This window comes from Bombina bombina, chromosome 3 (assembly GCF_027579735.1).
Source record: "Bombina bombina isolate aBomBom1 chromosome 3, aBomBom1.pri, whole genome shotgun sequence".
Lineage (NCBI taxonomy): Eukaryota > Metazoa > Chordata > Amphibia > Anura > Bombinatoridae > Bombina > Bombina bombina.
This window is the reverse complement of record NC_069501.1, coordinates 493,068,973-493,087,851: the sequence shown is the minus strand read 5'-3', so window position 1 is coordinate 493,087,851 and position 18,879 is coordinate 493,068,973. Positions and strand designations below refer to the sequence as shown.

The 18,879-nt window shown below is 39.4% G+C and overlaps 1 protein-coding gene across 1 annotated transcript in view; it reads left to right on the top strand.

Moving 5' to 3' along the window:
* SLC6A17 (solute carrier family 6 member 17) overlaps nt 1–18,879 on the top strand; it is a 260,585-nt gene that overhangs the window by 151,371 nt on the left and 90,335 nt on the right. The window contains 4 exon segments of the mRNA XM_053706840.1: nt 5,878–5,911; nt 5,913–5,942; nt 5,944–6,030; nt 6,032–6,073. Of these exon segments, the coding sequence (XP_053562815.1) occupies nt 5,878–5,911; nt 5,913–5,942; nt 5,944–6,030; nt 6,032–6,073 (193 nt within the window).

Genomic DNA, 18,879 nt, shown 5'->3' with positions numbered 1-18,879 from the left:
AATATCACTTTCTAATTCAAATGTCACATTCGAATTCGAATATTACATTTAGAAAACACAATTGTAGACTAGAAATACAATTTTGAATTTGAATGTCACATTCAAATTCGAATATTACATTTATAAAAAACAGAAATAGGACTAGAAATACTATTTCGAATTTAAATGTGGACATCGAATTTAGCATTCAAATCCGAATATTACATTTATTAAACACAGTTGTACACTTGAAATACTATTTCAGAATTTGAATGTACATTCGAATGTCACAATTCGAATTCGAATATTACATTGAAAAAAACACAGTATTAGACTAGAAAATACTAGCATTCGAATTTTGAATATTACATTTTTTTAAACACCAGTTGTAGACTAGAAATACTATTTTGAATTCGATGTGACATTCAAATTTGAATATTACATTTCGAAATTGAATGAATACATAGCTAAACATTCTATTTTCTAACAAATATTTTCGAATTTTATTGAAAAATTTGAAAACAAAAATTTGAAAATAGATTGTTAGATAAACATTCTAAATTCAATTCCGAACGATTGTATCAAAATTCGTTTTGAATTTTTAGAAACATTTGCCCATCCCCTACTGTCTACTGGACACATGTTTAATGAATAATTAGACTCACCTGTAGTTGAATTCTTGTTAATTAGGGAATATGTTTGTCAGACATTTAGCTTTGCTCCTATGGACTTTCATTGGGGTGTATTCAATTTTATCAACATGGTTCTTGAATGAATTTGTTAGAAAAAAAACTTAGTTGTGGTAGCAAAATTAACCAAATCTTGGTAGCAATCAATGGCCTCCACTTTTGGGAGTATTTTGGCAGTATAGTGTCCATAGAATATGTTGTTTCTGAAAGGTAAGTAAAAGTTTTCTGACAAAACTGTTGGGGTGTACTCATTTTTGCTTATCACTGTGTGTATATGTACAGTATATTGTGTGTGTGTGTTGTGTGTTGTGAGGTGTATATATAGATATATATATATATATATATATATATATATATATCTATATATATATATACTATATATATACACAAAACACGGAAGGGGACTGCACTCTCAGACCGGACCGGGAACACATCCCATGACCCTGCAACATGCTCAGCCCTGGGTGCTCACCGGCACTCACATGAAGCTCTGCTGTCCCCCAGAGAAACAGGCAGTTAACCCCAAACAGGTCTGGGTGCAAGAACCCATAGGGAAAATTACAAAACAAATTAATACAACACCACAGTGAAAGGCCCAGCACTCACATACAAGCCCTCAGCTAAGATTTAAAAGCAAAAATGGAAAGCTTGCATTGTGTGCTGTTTTGGGTCCCAGGTATTGGAAAGGACCTTGATGTGGTACCTGGGCTTGTCCCCATTTGGCCAGATGCGGTAACTAACCTTTCCATTTTTGCGTTTTAAATCTTAGCTGAGAGCTTGTAAGTGAGGTGCTGGACTTTCTCTGTGTGTTATATATGTGTGTTTATATATACAGTATATATATATATATATATAGTATATATATATATATATATGTGTATATGTGCGTATGTATGTGTGTGTGTATATATATATATATATTATATATATATATATATATATATATATATATATATATATATATATATATATAATAGATGTATATATATATTTATTATTTTGTATACATATTGTCATATATACATATATCTGTCTTAGTTCTACTATTTCTAAAAATGTGTTATTGTTTTGGAAAGGAAAGTATGATAGAAATTAATTTATAGGTTATGTTTTGTAAGGAAATATAAAAATAATTAATTGAATCACATATATATCCCTATATAACATTTAATATGCAATAAAGAAAATTTAAAGATCATAAAATTTTGCTCTATTCAAGGGTTTAATTTCTCATTAATTGTTATTTCTGCTTTTTTTAATGTGGTTGCAAATGGAAATGTTCTTAAAGGGACACTGAACCCAATTTTTTTTAAACAACTTTCTAATTTACTCCTATTATCAAATTTTCTTCATTTTCTTGGTATCTTTATTTGAAATGCAAGAATGTAAGTTTAGATGCCGGCCCATTTTTGGTGATCAACCTGGGTTGTTCTTGCCTATTGGTGGATACATTCACCCACCAATAAACAAGTCCTGTCCAGGGTTCTGAACAAAATATAATAAAAGCTTAGATGCCTTCTTTTTCAAATAAAGATAGCAAGAGATCAAAGAAAACTTGATAATGAGGTAAATTAGAAAGTTGCTTAAAATTGCATGCTCTATCTGAATCACACAACTTTCTAATTTACTCCAATTATCAATTTTTATTTGTTCTCTTGCTATCTTTATTTAAAAAAGCTTAATGTAGCCACCAATCAGCAAGTGCTACCCCAAGGTGCATAACCAAAAATGGGCCGACTCCTAACCTTACATATATTGGGCCAGATTAGTGAAAGCAATATTTGTGCTCCACTGTGTAATACCAGTGCACCGGTTATTACAAGATGTCAGCAATGCAAACGCAAGCTCACGTTTGCATCGCTGGGAAACATGTGTTCACAAGAGCGTGCTTCCATATGTTCTCATACCGTGAGACATGGCAAGAGAACCCTTGCGCAGTAAAGGGGGTAAGTAGCGTAGCGATGGCAGCAAATAGAAATATTTATGTATACTGATAATATACATATATTTATATGTTAATATGTGTATATAGACACATATTAACACATAATATATAGGCATATAAGCATATACATATATATTACTGGGAACACACAGTTCCCTAGACCGCAATGTAAAGGCACCTACTCCTGCCAACTTTACCCAAATATACTGCCTAGTGCAGTTATTTTATTAAAAAATAAAGATGCTGCTATGTTTATTTTTTAATAAAATACACACCACAGTAATTTGGGTGCATTAGGGGCGCATTTAAAATAAAAAATAAAGATGCTGCTATGTTTATTTTTTAATAAAATACACACCACTGTATTTGGGTGCATTAGGGGCGCATTTAAAATAAAAATAAAGATGCGGCTATGTTTATTTTTAATAAAATACACACCACTGTATTTTGGGTGCATTAGGGGCACATTTATAAAATTAAGCAGAGATCTGATCTCTGGTTAATTTTTATAAGCGCTTAAAAGCTACCGCAAGCTCGTGGTAGCAAAAACCAGCCACTTGTAATGGCTGGGTTAATTATTGTGCGCCCGGGCAAATGTGCAGTTTGAGGGCGAGCAATAATTTAGTGCTCCACTTGTAATACTAGCCCCATTATATAGTACATAACTTGCTAACTTTACAAGTTGCTTGACATGTCAACTAAAGCTCCCACAGATGCATATCGATTCTGGTTAGTGGTCCCCCATTAGAACTGTTAATTTAAAGGGACACTCAAGTCAAAATTATGCTTTCATGATTCAGATTGAGCATTTACTTCCATTAACAAAATGTGCAGTCTTTTTATATTTACACCAGCTTCTACTGAGCATGTGTAAGAATTCACATATTATACGCATATGCATTTGTGATTGGCTGATGGCTGTCACATGATACAGGGGGGAGTGGAAACAGACACAAGTGTGAAATTTGTCAGGAAAAAAAAATCTACTACTCATTTGAAGTTCAGACTAATTGCATTGTATTTTTATATGCATTGATGATTATGCAATGCTACTGTTTTAACTGGTCCTTTAAATTAAAAATGCATCAGCAGGGGAGGAAGGGGAACAACTGAAGACCTATTTAAAAGGTAATTTTGAGGTACAAATATAAAGGTTTTAATAGACTTATTACTTGTTATTCACACAGAGAATTGCCTTATGGAAAGTTTTACCTAACAATGACTGTCCTGATGGGGGCATACTAGTGGAAACATTTTAATTCTGTATTTCACTACATCATTTTACTTGTAACCAAATTCCCTGTTTTATTATGTGTTTAAGTCCTTCAAAGGGATTAAACACATTGTCAAAGTTGTACTCCTGGAACTCCCCTCATTATGCTCCAGATGAGGATAAAGCCAGTGATCGAAGCATACGCATGTATGCCTGCTTTTCATTTGCTCGCTAGCTGTAGCCTTATCTTGAGCGTCACAGGAGCACAACTTTGACTGTGTGTTTAACTACTTTGTTAAATTAAGAAATTTGTTTAAAAATGTGTTGTTATTAAAGGGACACTGAACCCAATTTTTTTCTATCATGATTCAGATAGAGCATGCAATTTTAAGCAACTTTCTAATTTATTCCGATTATCAAATTCTTTTCATTCTCTTGGTATCTTTATTTGAAATGCAAGAATGTAAGTTTAAATGCCGGCCCATTTTTGGTAGACACACTGTGTTGTTCTTGCTGATTAGTGGGTAAATTCACCTACAAATAAACAAGTGCTTTCCATGGTTCTGAATCAAAAAATAAGCTTAGATGCCTTCTTTTTCAATAAAGAAAGCAAGAAAACGAAAGAAAAATTGATAAAAGGAGTAAATTAGAAATTTGTTTAAAATTGGATGCTCTATCTGAATCACGAAAGAAAAAATTTGGGTTCAGTGTCCCTTTAACCCCTTATGACAAGTGACGTACCAGGTACGTCCTGCAAAAAACTTGCAGTTAGTGACAATGGACGTACCTGGTACGTCACTTGTCTAAGAGAGTGCTGGAAGCGATCGCAATCGCTTCCAGCAGCTCTCAGGGTATTGCAGTGATGCCTCCATATGGAGGCATCCTGCAATACCATTTAGAAGACTCCGATGCAGAGAGAGCCACTCTGTGGGCCCTCTCTGCACCGGTAGCGATGGTGCCGGTTCGTTGGTGGGTGGGAGCAATCAGGGAGGCGGGTGGGGCGGCCATCGCTACCCGGCATCCGGTTCCTGTAAGTGCTATGTGCACGCCGGGTGCCGGGGGCGCGCTGGGGGCGCGCGTGCGCGCCCCGATTACATGCCCACTGCCACCAATGAGAAAGGAAGGGGGGATAAAAAGTAAAATATAAATAAATATATAAGGATCTGGGAGGGGGGAGGGGGTTGGGGTATTGTGGGGGGGCTGCTACACTACAGAAAAATGTAAACTGGCAATAAATTGCAAAAAAAAAACACTTGTTTTGGGGGCAAATTGGGTACTGGCAGACAGCTGCCAGTACCCAAGATGGAGGCAAAGGCAATTAGGTAGGGGAGAGGGTTTAGAGAGCTGGGGGGGGGGATCATGGAGGTTGGGGCTAAGGCAGGAGTCCATCACAGCTAAAACATTTTAATTTTTTTTATTAAAAAAAAGAAAAACTCCTTTTATTTAGTACTGTGTTTTTTCAATTTTTTCCTATATTTTATATTTTTTTTATAGTAAATTAATAAGATATGATGAAAATAATGGTATCTTTAGAAAGTCCATTTAATGGCGAGAAAAACGGTATATAATATGTGTGGGTACAGTAAATGAGTAAGAGGAAAATTACAGCTAAACACAAACACCGCAGAAATGTAAAAATAGCCATTGTCATTAAGGGTAAGAAAATTGAAAAATGGTCCGGTCATTAAGGGGTTAATATATGAGCATTTTATTTTTATACTAGATTTTGCCTTTAAAAGGACATTTAAAAGCCTCTTGATTTTTTTGTGTAAAGATTGTTCTTTTCCCACACTCCCTAGGAGGCAAAAAAGCAAATTTTGTAACCTATAAATTCTGCCAATCAATTTGCCTTTTCACCTTTCTAGGGAGTGTGGGACAAAGCACAGTTTTTACATAAAAAAAGCAAGAGGTGTTAATGTCCGTTTATGGGATCAGTAAATAAGTTCTTGTGCACCAGTTTAGGTTCCTATATTGAAAAATAACAAAGTAGCATAGATGTTAAAAATCATAATCTAATTTGTAAACTCTCTCTCTATTTTTTTTCCATCTAGAAATGCAGAAAAAATCCTTGGCTATCTGAATTCTGGATATCATAAGCCACGATCTAATCCCACCGGCATGTGAATTTTTCTCACCTGACAACATCAGACTATGCTGACATGTACCAAGTCATAAAAACCGTTAAAAGAAGACAGTTTTCAAGACCTTCACCTTGACCCCTGCTTGCTAGAGGATGAACTCAATAAGGTGTCTATATGTTACACATCAAAACAATTAGTGTGACAGGTTTGCAAACCAAACAGTCAACAAGGGCTGTAATCCCAGTGACACTTATTGTGCAAGGCAAGTGTTACTAAGCACTGATCTGTACAAATGTCACATAACTTTTTGTTATTATATATGTAACATAAGAAAATACCCCTCAGATACAAATAAACACTAGAGAAAAATCTATACTATGTGGCTACATGGGGCTAAGAGTTCTAATTAGGCCTCTTCTCTCTCCTTGCTCTGAATATATTCCAATATACACTACGCTCTCTTTTTTTTTTGTTTTTTTTATGTATGCAGAATATTGACATGCAGATTGGTTATACAAATATTTAACATATGAGATTGACTGTCTGAATTTTAAGATATTGGGAGAGCTATCTAATCTGATAGAAGAAGAAAAAAATAACTCGAAATTGCAGAATTTAAGAGATTGTTCCCATCTCTGGCGAGTTAAGCTCCATTATAGTCAATTGAACCTTTTCTATGCATAACTGCTCACTTGTTGACGCATAGAGGCCGATTTAAGAAGCAGCTTTCTGCACAAGCCTTTAGGCTCGCTGGAAGTTAAAGGGACAGTCTAGGCCGAAATAAAACTTTCATGATCTCAGATAGAGCATGTCATTTTAAACAATTTTCCAAATTTACTTTATCACCAACTTTGCTTTGTTCTCTTGGTATTCTTAGTTGAAAGCTTAACCTAGGAGGTTCATATGCTAATTTCTTAGACCTTGAAGCCCACCTCCTTTTCAGATTGCATTTTAACAGTTTTTCACCACTAGAGGGTGTTAGTTCACGTATTTCATTATAGATAACACTGTGCTCGTGCACGTGAAGTTTATCTGGGAGCAGGCACTGATTGGCTAGACTGCAAGTCTGTCAAAAGAACTGAAATAAAGGGGCAGTTTGCAGAGGCTTAGATACAAGAATAATCACAGAGGTTAAAAGTATATTATTATAACTGTGTTAGTTATGCAAAACTGGGAATGGGTAATAAAGGGATTATCTATCTTTCAAAACAATAACAATTCTGGTGTAGACTGACCCTTTAAGAAGCAGCGGTCATAAGATCACTGCTCCTTAACTCGTCCCACCACCTCTGAGGATATGATCAGGAGGACTGACACCCCCTGCTAGAGGCCAATTAGCCGCAAATGTGCCAGGGGCGGCATTGCAAAAGCATTTCACTAGAAATGCTTGTGCAATAATAAATACCGACCAGCAGTGTAATGCTGTCGGCATTTATCGCTGTCCGCCCACACAATGTTAAATCGGCCCCCCATAGAATGAGTTCCTCTATCAAGGATACCGGCATCGCTAAAATAATTTTAAAAATCTTCCAAAACAAATTTAATTAGAAGGGGAAAATGATCTTCTTTCAAACAACTCCACTCTAACAAATACAGAAAAGAAAGCTTTAAAAGGACATGAAACATTAAATACAATTCATGTACATCCTTCTACTTATAGGTGAACCTAGATTTCACTGCAGGTTTCTGAAGGAGAGTTGGCTACCAATGTGCTAACACATTGACACTGGAACAGACCTCAACATGGCGGCACCCATGATTAGAGGGAGGCAGGGAATAATCTCAATACTATGCTTATAAAATGTATTTAGGCTAGATTACAATTGGGTGCGCTACATTTTGTCCGTTTTGCAGGCACGCAATAATTAACCAGCCATTACAAGTGACTGGTTATTGCTACCGCAAGCTTTTTGTAGCAATTAGTGCTCCGAAATTTAACCAGCGATTAGCTCTCTGGTTATTTCTAAAACTCGGCCCCAAAATGCCCTCAAAAAAGAAGGCATTATAGTTTATTTTTTTTTTTTATTTTTTTTTTTTTAAATAATTTTTATTGTTTTAAAAGATTAAAATGAACATAAGAGCATCAAAAGCATGTACATACATATCAATAGTACATGCAACAGAAATAACAGGATTAACCAGAGGTAGTATTATATAAAACAATCAAATAAATAAGGAGCACAAGAGAGAGAAGCTGGATGTTTAAGTCCATGTTCGGTGTCTGTTGGTCAATGATCTTATTCCCACCTCTCCATGGTGTGGTGCAAAAGTCCATTTGTTGTGAAAAAAGACCCATATTATTAATAACCCATATAAGTCAGCAAACTCCTTAGTGTATAGAGGTTTCAATCATCATAAATGTTCATACCAAATTATAGCTTAAACATTAGAATATGACAATCAGAAATGTTAACCAGATTATACATAGAAAAAAGAAAAAAAAAAAAAAGAAACTGTGTCAAGCTATCCAAAAAGGAGAAAGGAGAAAAAAAAAAAAAAAAAAAAAAAGAGGGGGGGGGGTATACACCGACAAGGATAGGAGCGGGGGAGATTGGGAGGGTTCAGATAAGGGGAAGAAAGGGGGAATGGGCAGGAGGACATTAGTAGCACCGGTTTACAGCTAACCCGAGGGACCTAAAGTCCCCAAAGTGTTTGTAGGAGGAATTACTTTGGGCGAAGTGCCCAAATTTGGGACTGAAGGTCTGGTGGACCCCAGTGGAAATGGGAGACATAGGACTCCATTCTTTTAACAAAGTCCAGTATGTCCATCACTTGTTCCCACGAAGGGGACAGTGAGTTGCAAGCCACATGCGCGCTACAGCTAATTTAACAGCTAGAAAATAGGTAAATACAGAATAGTTTCTGAGGTAGAGTCAATTTCCTAGGCAAGATGTGGAACAGGCATGAACTAAGGGGACAGAGGTAAGAGGATATTCCTGAAGAGCAGTATCGGATTGATTTTTGCCAGAGCGGTTGAATCTGACTGCAAGACCACCAAATATGTTGGGGCGTTCCCAACTCCTCGCAGCCCCTCCAACATTTGGGTGAATTGGTTGCCGAGATTTTTAAACAAAACGGATAGGTGTCAAATGCCATTGTAGCATAACCTTGAGAAATAACTCGTACAGGGTTATGCAGTGTATAGCTTTCTTGGTGAATTGGACAGGCCATCCGCATTGTGTGTGGTTCGTTTGAAACCATCAGGGAAGATTCCCATCGCCGTACTGGAGGGGATTTATAGAAAACTGGAGGCTTCATGAGCGTAAGATAGAGATGGACAGAAGTTTACCGGGGGATGTCATAGAGTCCCAGCGAACTTCCCAAGCGGTTTTAGGCCTTAGTGGGCCCGCACCAAAGCCCCACGAGAGGAGAAGGCTACGTAGTCTCCAGAATTCAAAAGTGCAATCGAGGAGGCGGATTAAACTTCCGTAGAAAGTCCTGGTAGTTTAGTAGCTTATCCCCTGCATAGAAATCTGCTATTCTAGTCAACCCCAAAGCGAAACCATAAGTTGGGGTGGGAGTGTGGAGTGACAGTAGCAGCCCCCCTAAGGGAATGCGATGGCGAGGGATGCGGCGCTACGGTCGAAAGGTTGCGAACCTTATACCCAAAACTGTAAATTTGATTTGACAATAGGATTAGTCAAAAGGGCTGGCGTCCTAGAGTGTTTAGGGATCCACACTAGATCTTGTAGAGTGAATCCAGCCGGGAGGGATGCTTGTTCAATCTCTGCCCATCGACTCTCCAACGGTTAGCTTCCATTGGGTTACATGAGAAAGTCTGGCAGCCTCATGGTATTTTAGGATATTGGGGGCAGCCGCCCCACCAGCAGAAGAGGTTGTTGTAGAATATTAGTGGCAAGTCTCGGAACCTTATTGCGCCAAATAAATTTGTTACATAGTTGTTGGAATTTGTAAATTTGTAGATCTAGGAATCGGGATGGGTAGGGAGCGGAATAGGTAGGTAAGCTTTGGTAGGAGGCTCATTTTGAAGGCCGCGATTCGACCCAGCCATGACAGTGACGGGACATTCCAAGTGTCGGTCGATTTTTCAATAGTTGACAATAAGGGATTGAAATTCAATTCTATCATCTTCGGAATACTATGTGAGAGATAAACCCCGAGATGTTTGATATGAGTCGTAGACCACACGAACTTATAAGTGCGTTTCAGTTCATTAAGAGTCCCGTCTGAAATGTTAATAGCATACGCCTCAGTCTTGAGGACATTTAGCTTGTAGTAACTGACTAAGGAGAATTTATTCAGTAGGGAAAATAGATGGGGAAGAGAAGTAATAGGATCCGACACAAGCACTGTTAGATCGTCTGCAAACAAAACAGTCTTCTGCTCCGTGTGATGGATACATACCCCTCGGATTAAGGGGCATGACCGGATGGCCTCGGCTAGGGGTTCCATCATGAGGGCAAAAATAAGTGGGGACATTGGACATCCTTGTCTCGTGCCGTTCGTTATTGAGGAAGTTCTGAGCAAAACCCCAGACCCCTGACTACTGCCGACGGGGTAGAGTAAAGAGCCGCGATTGCGTGATGAAGGGCTCCGGGAGACCAAAGCGCCGCAGCGCAGCAAACATATATTTCCAGTTCACCCTGTCGAAGGCCTTCTTCAGCGTCCAACGACAGGGTGACACAGGGCAAGTGGGAACCATGAGCTTCAAGGTAGACATTCAGGAGACGTCTTGTATTGTCTGGGCCTTGCCGGATGTAGGACAAAGCCCACCTGATCTGGTCTGACCAGCGCTGGTAGTAAAGAATTGAGGCGCGAGGCTAAAATCTTAGCGTTCAACTTAACGTCTAGGTTTCAACAGTGAAATCGGCCTATAGCTGCCACAAAGGGTCAAGCTCCTTTCCCTGCTTCGGGAGAGTAATGATAGTGGCCTGTAAAAATTCGGCCGAAAAGGTGCCTCCGTTCACTTGCTAGCGTAAAGAAACGTCCTAGAATTGGGAAGTAGTTGGGATTGAAACTTTTTATAAAATAGATCAGAGAAGCCGTCTGGTCCTGGTGATTTAAAGGCCTTAAGAGATTTGATAGCTTTTTTAATTTCTATTAGTGAAATGGGATTCTGCAAAGAGTCAATGCAGTCTTGTGGGGCCGAAGGGAGATTCAGCGAGGCTAAAATGTCTCAATATTCTCAGATGTTGGAGGGCTAATTGAGCCGTCCTGTTGTAGATTATAGAGGGCGGCATAGTAATCTGCAAAAGCATTGCCAATATCTGTGGGTTTTATAACACATCGTCCATCTATCTTCAGCATGGGGATGCGTGCTGCCGCCGTTTTCCTGGCGTAACCTATTGGCCAATAATCTATCAGCTTTATTACCCTTATGGTAGTATATTTCTTTAAGCCGTAGAAGTCTCACGGCTGTCCTTTCGGACTCCAAACTGTACTATACGGGCCTTAAGATCCACTAGTTGCTTGGACAGTGTATCTGTGGGGTTCATTTATGTTCCCCAGAAATCTTTCGGAGGCTCATAGTAAGCTGTGCAAGGGTTTCTCCTTTGCGTTTTTTCTCGGCTGCTGCTATTTTTATAAACGACCCTCGGATATATGCTTTCAGTGCAGCCCATAAAGTGAAGTCGTCAACGTCACCATTGTCATTAGAAGCTAGAAACTCGGTAATGTCTTCAGCAATGGAGGCCTCCGTTCCAGGATTGGAAAACAAATGAGGGATGCAAGCGCCATGTTGACGTTCGTTGAAGTTCTATGGAGGATCGTAAATTAATATATACAGGATCATGGTCGGACCATGGGCATTGAGGAATCCAAGTACGAGTCACCACCATCCAGAAGACCCGGGTCACAGAAGAAAAAATCTAACCGCGAATATGAGCGATGTACTGGAGAGAAATAAGTATAATCCCGAGCAGTCGAGTTAAGAGCGCGCCAGATGTCAAATAGGTTGAAGCGGTAGATTAAGTGTCGAAATTGGTGCGATAAATCAGCCATTGGCTTAGGGAATTTGCGTGGGGTGTGCCGATCGTCTATCCAGATTGGGGTCCCATATAAGATTGAAATCCCTGGCCGAGAAGCAAAAGGCCCTGACGCAGAGTCTCCAGTCCATAATAAGAGGCTAGCGTATACAGCGCACCGTCCAGTTTTACAGACTAGAATCAGGTATCGTCCCTGAGGGTCAGAGTCGACAAAAATTTTCTCGTAAGAGACATCTTTATGTATGAGGATAGCCGTTCCTCTTGATTTTTGAGAGAAACTGGCAGTTTCAACTATCGGATACAATTTAGACTGGATGGGTGGTCTTTGTACCTTTTACCCCAGTGGGTCCTCTTGAAGGAAAACCAGGTGGGCCCGAGCCTTGGCTAAGGATCTAGGCAGAGACTGCGTTTAGTCGGAGAGTTGAGTCCTCTCACATTGTGAGTGACACAGCAGTATGGCATAGTTACAGATGATGCGTCCTATCGTTATAGACTGGGGTCGGGTGGATTGTCAGGACAGTGGTGGGTAGTTGGGGAAGGGACAAAAAGGGCGGAGGACACGAGAGGAAAAGGGGAGGAAAAGAAGAGAAGGGGAAAAAAAAAAAAAAAAAAAAAAAAAAAAAAGAAAAAGGAAGGATTGCTTAGGATAATATACAATTCAACACAGTCTCATGAATAAAAGAAAATAATACTGGTACAAACAATATTCAAGTTAAAAACGTTACAAACAGTCAAATATGAGTACAAGGTGCGGTATATAAACAAGGTAAACCGCGTATGCAGTCTCTAGAATACGTTTCCAGAGTACTTTAGTGGGGGGAGTGGTAGCCAGTGCCAGTTGGCAATTTAGTTATTAAATCTGCATCATTGAGAGAGCTTGACAGGGGAAAGAAAGAGTAAAGTGCGAATGGAAGAGAAGAGGGAGGGATAAGTACACACACAGGCCCCCGGATCCAGGGGGGGAAAGATTGACAGAGTGGGTAGAAAAGAAAAGAGAGGGTCAAGATGGGATAAAGGGAGAAGAAAAAGAGAAAAAAAAAAAAAAAAAAAAAGGGGGGAAGAGGCGAGGGGGAGAGGTGGGGGGAAATAGCATCAATTTCGGACCAAATCTATTAATGCAATAATAGTGAATGTTTAAACATCAACACAGCAGTGAGAATCTAAAGCAAAAGGGTAAACCAGTAAACCAGCCCCCTGTTCAGCACCCCACCTCCGCATCCCGAAAATCGCAGGTAGTTCGTCAACCCATCTAGTAGAAGATGGGATTGATAGTATGTAATGGTGGAGGAAGCGTGCAGCACAGGAGGGCCCAGGTATTACAAAATATATCAGCCAAAATGTGGCTCCACATAACCATACAACCATATGAAGGGTAGTACAATGTAAGAAAACATCAACAGTATTGGTATATTAGGCCATCAGCTGGCGGAGTGTATCCACCCCGCCAACCAAGTAAACTTTTGTAGTACCCAACAATAAAATAACCGCTATGGTAAAAACAACATATAATCTGTACATTGCAGTAAGTTCACGGCATCTTCAAGCACTATCAATTAAATACTAGAGAACTATTATGCCAGTTGGAAAGCACGATACTTCTCGGTGTTGCGGGCGGCAGACAGTGCCCGAACCCATTGCAAGATAGATGAGGGAGGATGTCACCGAAAGAGGTACCGTGAGCACAAGTGGCATATACAACACAGCATACATCATCTGTAATTTAGGTGGATTAGAAAGTAAATGACAAGTCTGAGAGAACAATGCATATGAAAGCGGAGGTCACCACAAAATGGTGCATCCAGTGTTGCATCTCCATTATGTGGCCATCTCACGCTCTAGATAAACAAAGCATACTAACATAAGAGAGTAAGAATATGCTCTTAAAAGCTCAGGTGTTTCCCGGGCCCCCATAGTAAATAGGAAAAGTTATCCCCAGTAGAAGGTGAGACTTGGAGAGAAGAGAGAAGAAAAGGAGAAGGAAAAGAGAGAGGAAAAAGAGAAGAAGAAAAAGAAAAAAAAAAAAAAAAAAAAAATGGAAAAAAGAAGGAAAGAAAGAACAAAAAGATAGTGAGTAGTATAGAGAGTAGACACATATACACTTTAAAATAAAATACTTTGCATATATCAAACCTAAAGAGGAGGGAAAAAAGAGAGAAAACATTGAGCAATGGGAAAGTCACTTATAAATTATATTGACAGATGGTTAGTGAGCAGTGGGGAGGTGGAGATGCTCCACCACCCCTATACCTCATGTGCAGTCATCGTCATCTGCTCGTGCCTGAGTAAGTTGTAGCTAAGTCACTGGATGGTCTTTGGGGTAAAGGACCCCATTGTGGGACCATAGGGTTCAAAGAGCTTTGTAGTGGAGAGTCAGGTGAAGATGAAGATGTGGCACTCCATTTTTGCAGAAGGTTGTGACTTTGTTCAAGAGTGGTAACAATATACTGCTGGTTGTCCTTGAGAACAAAAAGTCTGGTCGGATGACCCCATCTGTACTTTGTTGTTTGTCCTAAGAAACCTGGTGAAACTTCCAAAAGACTTTCGCTGCTGGAGGGTGTGGGTGAGAGAGATCGGCAAAGATGTTAATGTCCTGAAATTGTTCAGGCAAGGTGGGTTTAGACATAGAGGCTCTTACTAACCTCTCTTTGTATGTGTAGAAGTGTAGCCGAACAATTGACATCTCTTGGTTTATCAGTTGCTAGGCTTCTAGGGCGTAGAGCCCTGTGTGCCCTATCAATGAGTCCCTCATTTGGATTTGCCGGTGGGTGCCAGATGTTTGAAAATTCAGAAAGGTGGGTGACCAAGTCACTAGAGGATATGCTGTCAGGGATCCCCCTGAGGCGTAGATTATTCCGGCGGGATCGGTCTTCAGCATCCGCCACTTGTTTTCTAGCATAATAAGCTGTTCCGCCAAACTCTGGGCATATGCTAGGACATTACCCTGTTCAACTATCATGTCTTCCTGCTTCCTCTCAATTGTGTCCACTCTTTCAGAAGTAGATGTCAAAATCTCGCCGCATCTCAGCCAGCGAGGCAGTTATTTGGGACTGAAAAGAGGAGTGATGTGCCTCAAGCAAAGTTTGCAAAGATGATAAAATAAACAAAGGTGTCACAGTTGTTGGGCGCAGCATCTTGTAGGGCTTGGAGGGTATTGGATACTAAATCTGATCCATGTGTTGAGGTATAGTGCTATCTTGTGAATCTTCATTTGTAGATAATATCATAGGATTGAAATGGTCCACCACATGTCCTTTTAGGGCCACCTACCGGCTTTTGGTTTCCGTTTGTTGGATTGTGCCATCTTCAGGGTTTCAGATGGCACACCTGACAATTAAGAGCACAGGACACAGCTAGAAGATCAAAATTTTATAAACTGATGTTGCAGAGTGAGCCAGAGTAATGTGTATATGTAGTAGGATCCGGAGCCTGAGGGGCTTCCCCTCCCCTTAGGCAATACAATTAGCAGCACCATTTTAAGGTAGAGGAGTGCTGTTGATTCTCTTAAGGCGTTTCTTGTGTTTCACCTATATTGCTGTTGGTGTAATATAGGATTTCCAGACCTCCACTGGGGTAGTTGTCACTCAGGGTCAGGTAATCTTGTGGCACCCTCCTGAGGGAGTGCCCCCTTTTGGGCGATCGCAGGAAAAGGAGATGGGGTATGACCCGTCACCACTGAGGGTAGCGGGAAAGGGAGGAGGGTGTCAAATCTGGCCTTGGGAATCAATGAAGTCTTGTATTACAGCTGTACTGTAAAATAATGTTCACCATCAATTTTGGCACTGAGGGTCTGATCCAAAAAGAAAATACACAGCTGTACAGTAACTTGTAAAAAAAAAAAAAAAAAAAAAAGGCCACAGTTCTTAATGTCAATAAGAGAGCTTTTGCTGCACAGAGGCTAATGTTATCTGATTTAGGCGTGTGGAGGATCAGTATAGAGTAAAGTGTCCGAATATGAAGGCAAAATAAATGAGGTATATTGCAGTCCTACACACTGGTAATTAGAGGATTTCACATTATAAAGGGCGGCAGTAGAGTGTGTAAAGATTTAAAGTAATGGTTTCCCATTTAGCCACCCACAGAGTTGCAAGGCTTATTCAAATAAAATCGCAGTGAGATAGCAGCTGTATACAATGCTTCAACAGAAGGTAGAATGATGGCTATAAAGCCAAATCTAAGGAACCTGAATTGAATGTCTCTTAGTGAAAGAAGAAAAAAAAGCAAGTTGTTGGTTACTTACAAACTGCCAACGTGGGGATGCCGTTAGGAGTGTTGAGTTTCTAGTACCCATAAAAAACTGGTTGTTAACCAGTATATTCACCTCTCACAGTGTGCTTGGTAGTCCGGTAGTTCAAGGAGATAGTCCTGCAGTAATCAGGTGTAAGTCCGCCAGTGAAGGCTTAACTGCGTGTGCCGGTGTAGGCCGCGACCACGGCCTTTCCTGTAAAATGGTCTGGAGCTCCCAAGCGGGTGTTATTTGCGGATTGTAAATTTTTGCAAAAACGAACAAGAAACAGTGCCGGGTGGTTGTAGTAGCTGCCCTAGGTATGTTTTGGGCAATTTCGCTGTATTTAGCAGGTTATATGAGCTAAAATAACACTTTTGTGGCCAGAGCTCTGTCTCCACACTTCCTATCAGTTTGGCTGCCGGCTCCGCCCCCCGGCATTATAGTTTATTTAAAAAAAAAAAATAGTATTTTTTTTTATAGAAAAAAACAACTACACTAGGCAGTTTTGGGGCTTTAAAGTGAGCGGGTCTGGGTGCCTTTACTTAGCGATCTGTATATGATTAAATACATATATATTTATGTGTTAATATGTGTATATACACATAAATATATATGTATACAGTCATATTAACAAATATTAACAAATTGCTGCCCATCACTGCGCTACTTACCCCCTCGCGTTCGCATTGCTTTCAACTTGTAATACCAACCTACATGGGCGTGCACTGATATTACTAAGTGGAGAAAGCAATATTTAGCGATCCACTTGTAATCTGTTCCTAAGTGTTTAATGTCCCTTTTAAAAATGCAAAGTAAAACAAGACAATATTTTCTGCTTCTAACAATTGAGACCACGATTTTACGAATTCCACATGCTTGGCTAAGGTTTAGCTGAAAAATTCCCAATCTCGCCCTCAGAACAACCACAGTAAGGCCCCTTTTCTGTTTGTTTCGATTGCAGTGCGCCTTACTCTCTCTACAGCGAGAAACAAAACCGAATATTCTTCCGGTGAACAAATTTCCTAGAACCAAATTCAGGACACCGCAGACCAAATTCAGGTCACATCATATATAGTGATGTGAAGTAAAAAAAAAGGTATTTTTAAAAATGAAAATACTTTGTGTTCAGTAACATCAGTGTAGAACACAAACAAAAGTATTTAAAGGGATAGTCTACTCCAAAAAATTTTTTGTTTAAAAGATAGATAATCCCTTTTATTACCCATTCCCCAGTTTTGCATAACCAACACTGTTATATTAATTTACTTTTTACCTCTGTGATTACCTTGTATCTAAGCTTCTGCAGACTGCCCCTTATTACAGTCTTTTGACAGACTTGCATTTTAGCTGATCAGTGCTGACTCCACAAAAGTGAGCACAATGCTATCTATAGGGCACACATGAACTAGTGCTGTCTAGCTGTGAAACTGTCAAAATGCACTGAGATAAGAGAGGCCTTCAAGGGCTTACAAATTATCATATTAGCCTACTAGGTTTCAACAGAGAATACCAAGAGAACAAAGCACATTTGATGATAAAAGGGAATTGGAAATTTGTTTAAAATTTGGCATGCCCTTTCTGAATCATGAAAGTTTAACTTTGACTAGACTGTCCCTTTAAAAGAAACCTAGTACTTTTCTCAGATTTCGAGGATGAAGTGTCACAACAGGAAATTGCCACATGGTCAAAAACTTGAACAGCTTAGATTGCATTTGATAGCCTAATAGTACAGTTAGAGTAGTAATTATTTACAATAAATTACCTACAGTATATCTTAATTATTATGACTTCAAAATATAATAATAACAAAAAAGTAATATTATCATGTGTTTTTTTAATATTGTGAAGTTTTGCTTCCAATATCTTTTTTTTATATAATCCACAGCCATATAAAAAAATTAAAGTTATACCAATCTGTTACTTATATGACAATCAGTTCTGATCTAATTACAAGTTGATGAAAATTGTTTATTTACTTGTTAATTTGCATTTTCTGCAAGCGCACTGTTATAGAAATTACATTATTTATTGCTGTATATATTATTGACCCCTCCCCCCTCCTCCTCAGCACACTAACCTCACAATATCCACTGTAAAGCGTACACAAAAACCTCTCACAAATCAGTGAAGAGAACGGCCAAGTCCAGTGGTCCATCCAGGCTATCTAGCAGTCCCAACACGAAAAGTATCCACACACATATCATCTAACCCACAAAGCAGAGATCACACCTAATAAACATCATAACAGTCAATGTCAAAGGGTTATAACGCCCCCAAAAAAGATCAATAATACTAAATGATCTACATAAACAAAAAGGGGACAATTCTACTCCAGGAGACACACTTCAAAAAAGGCGCAGAACCAAAATGGCATCACCACATATACTCCTCAGCATACTTCTCTCCGGACCTGCCAAAAAAAAGTAGAGTAGGCATACTAATCAGGCAAAATGTACCGTTAGAAATTACACACACAGAAAAAGACACAGAGGGGAGAATACTCATATTGATAGGACTACTCCATGGCTGGCCTATCATGATAGTAAATGTATACTTCCCAAACAAACAACAACTTGCGTTCATGCGCAAACTTTCGGGGAAAATTCTAGACAATACTAAAGGCACAGGGTTTTTCGGAGGTGACTTCAATGTTCCTCTTAATCCGGAAATGGACACATCAGGGAGTTCCACATGCATACCAAAAAGAGACATCAAGCACATAAACAACCAAATACATTCCCTAGCTCTACATGATGCATGGCGCACCCTCCACCCTACCATCCGGGGACTTCACATTTTATT